Source organism: Plasmopara halstedii (genome assembly GCF_900000015.1).
Source record: "Plasmopara halstedii genome assembly, contig: Scaffold_2592, whole genome shotgun sequence".
NCBI lineage: Eukaryota > Oomycota > Peronosporomycetes > Peronosporales > Peronosporaceae > Plasmopara > Plasmopara halstedii.
The window spans coordinates 217,639-218,805 of record NW_020189499.1 but is presented as its reverse complement, the minus strand read 5'-3'; the positions used below and the strand labels follow the sequence as shown (position 1 = coordinate 218,805).

The 1,167-nt window shown below is 50.9% G+C and overlaps 1 protein-coding gene across 1 annotated transcript in view; it reads right to left on the bottom strand.

Annotated features, from left to right (window-relative positions):
* Positions 1-82: 82 nt before the first annotated feature.
* PHALS_04330 (hsp70-like protein) overlaps positions 83-1,167 on the bottom strand; it is a gene marked incomplete at both ends in the record, with an annotated part of 2,449 nt that continues 1,364 nt past the window's right edge. The window contains 2 exons of the mRNA XM_024718426.1: positions 83-726; positions 782-1,160. Coding sequence (XP_024583826.1) covers positions 83-726; positions 782-1,160 — 1,023 coding nt within the window. The remainder of the gene's footprint in view (positions 727-781; positions 1,161-1,167) is intronic.

The following is a 1,167-nucleotide window of genomic DNA, read 5'->3' as shown; positions in this document are numbered from 1 at the left end:
TTTGGTGCGCGCGATGCCTTGACTTTCTTCGACGCGGGTGCCGGCGTCCCGGCAGCTGATTCTGATTTTGGTTCAGGACTCTTTAAGAACATACCACGTCACTGCGCACCTTCGTGGCTTTTTGACGTATAGTATCGATCCATTCCTCAATCTCCGCCGTGCCCGGTTCCGGGCGCGGTGGGAACTCGCCTGCATCGGGCAGCACTTTTGTAATAAAGTCAATCTTTTGCTTCATCATTTGCAGACTTGGGTTCATCTTTCTGGAATCACCGCATAGCGCCAAATTGTGTCCGATGTACCGAAAATAGGCCTGTTCGAAGGGCATGTCGCGGAGACCAGTCAAATCGGCTGGGAACGAAAGCGAAACCGCTGTAGATACGGCTTCTGCTTGGTTTGGTTGTGTGGATGTGTCGGGGGACTCAAATACCGTTGCAGAATTAGTAGCTGCGCGGGGTGCTGCCAGCACCGCCCTCAGAAGTTGCTGGTTCGTAACTTTTGATTCCGTGCGAATTGCCGCAATGCCTTTTGAAAGAGCATGTACCGCTAACATGAGTTCCCGATAAGACTGGCGAAGATGTTCCAATTCGCCTGTGATGGAGTCTGGAAGCTCGTCCAAACTTGCAGTGTTAAAGCTCCGCTGCACAAAACCCTTGGACACGTCGGCAGAAGCTGATGCAATATCGTCGCTTGTCAATCCCACTAATGTTGCCGTGCGCAAAAGAGAATCTATCACGATGCTCTTGGGATGATATTCTAGCAATTGATCATGGTGCGGCAACACCACAGCAATTTAGGTCGCCACCAAGGTCCCAGTCCACAAAAGCTGTAGCTGCGAGCAGCTTAACTTTCAGTCGTAGAGCTTCATCCAGAATGTCGTCAAGAGGTGGTGATAATCCGCCGGTCTGAGCCGACGGCCATCCCGCCAGTACCTGCCCAGCCGCTCTGTCATACTTCAGATCGCCAGTCAGGTATTCAAACATTGTAGAGATGCTATCCAGCACCCAGTCCCCTCTTGAAAAAATCCAGTTCACACTTACGTCGGGGTGCGAATTGGCATGCAAAGTTGATCCATGCCAATTCGAAGTTGATGAAAACATGCCATCAAGGCCTTCTGCATGAACTTTGAGCATCTGATTCACGTATTGGGCAATCTGTTGATCCTTGGAC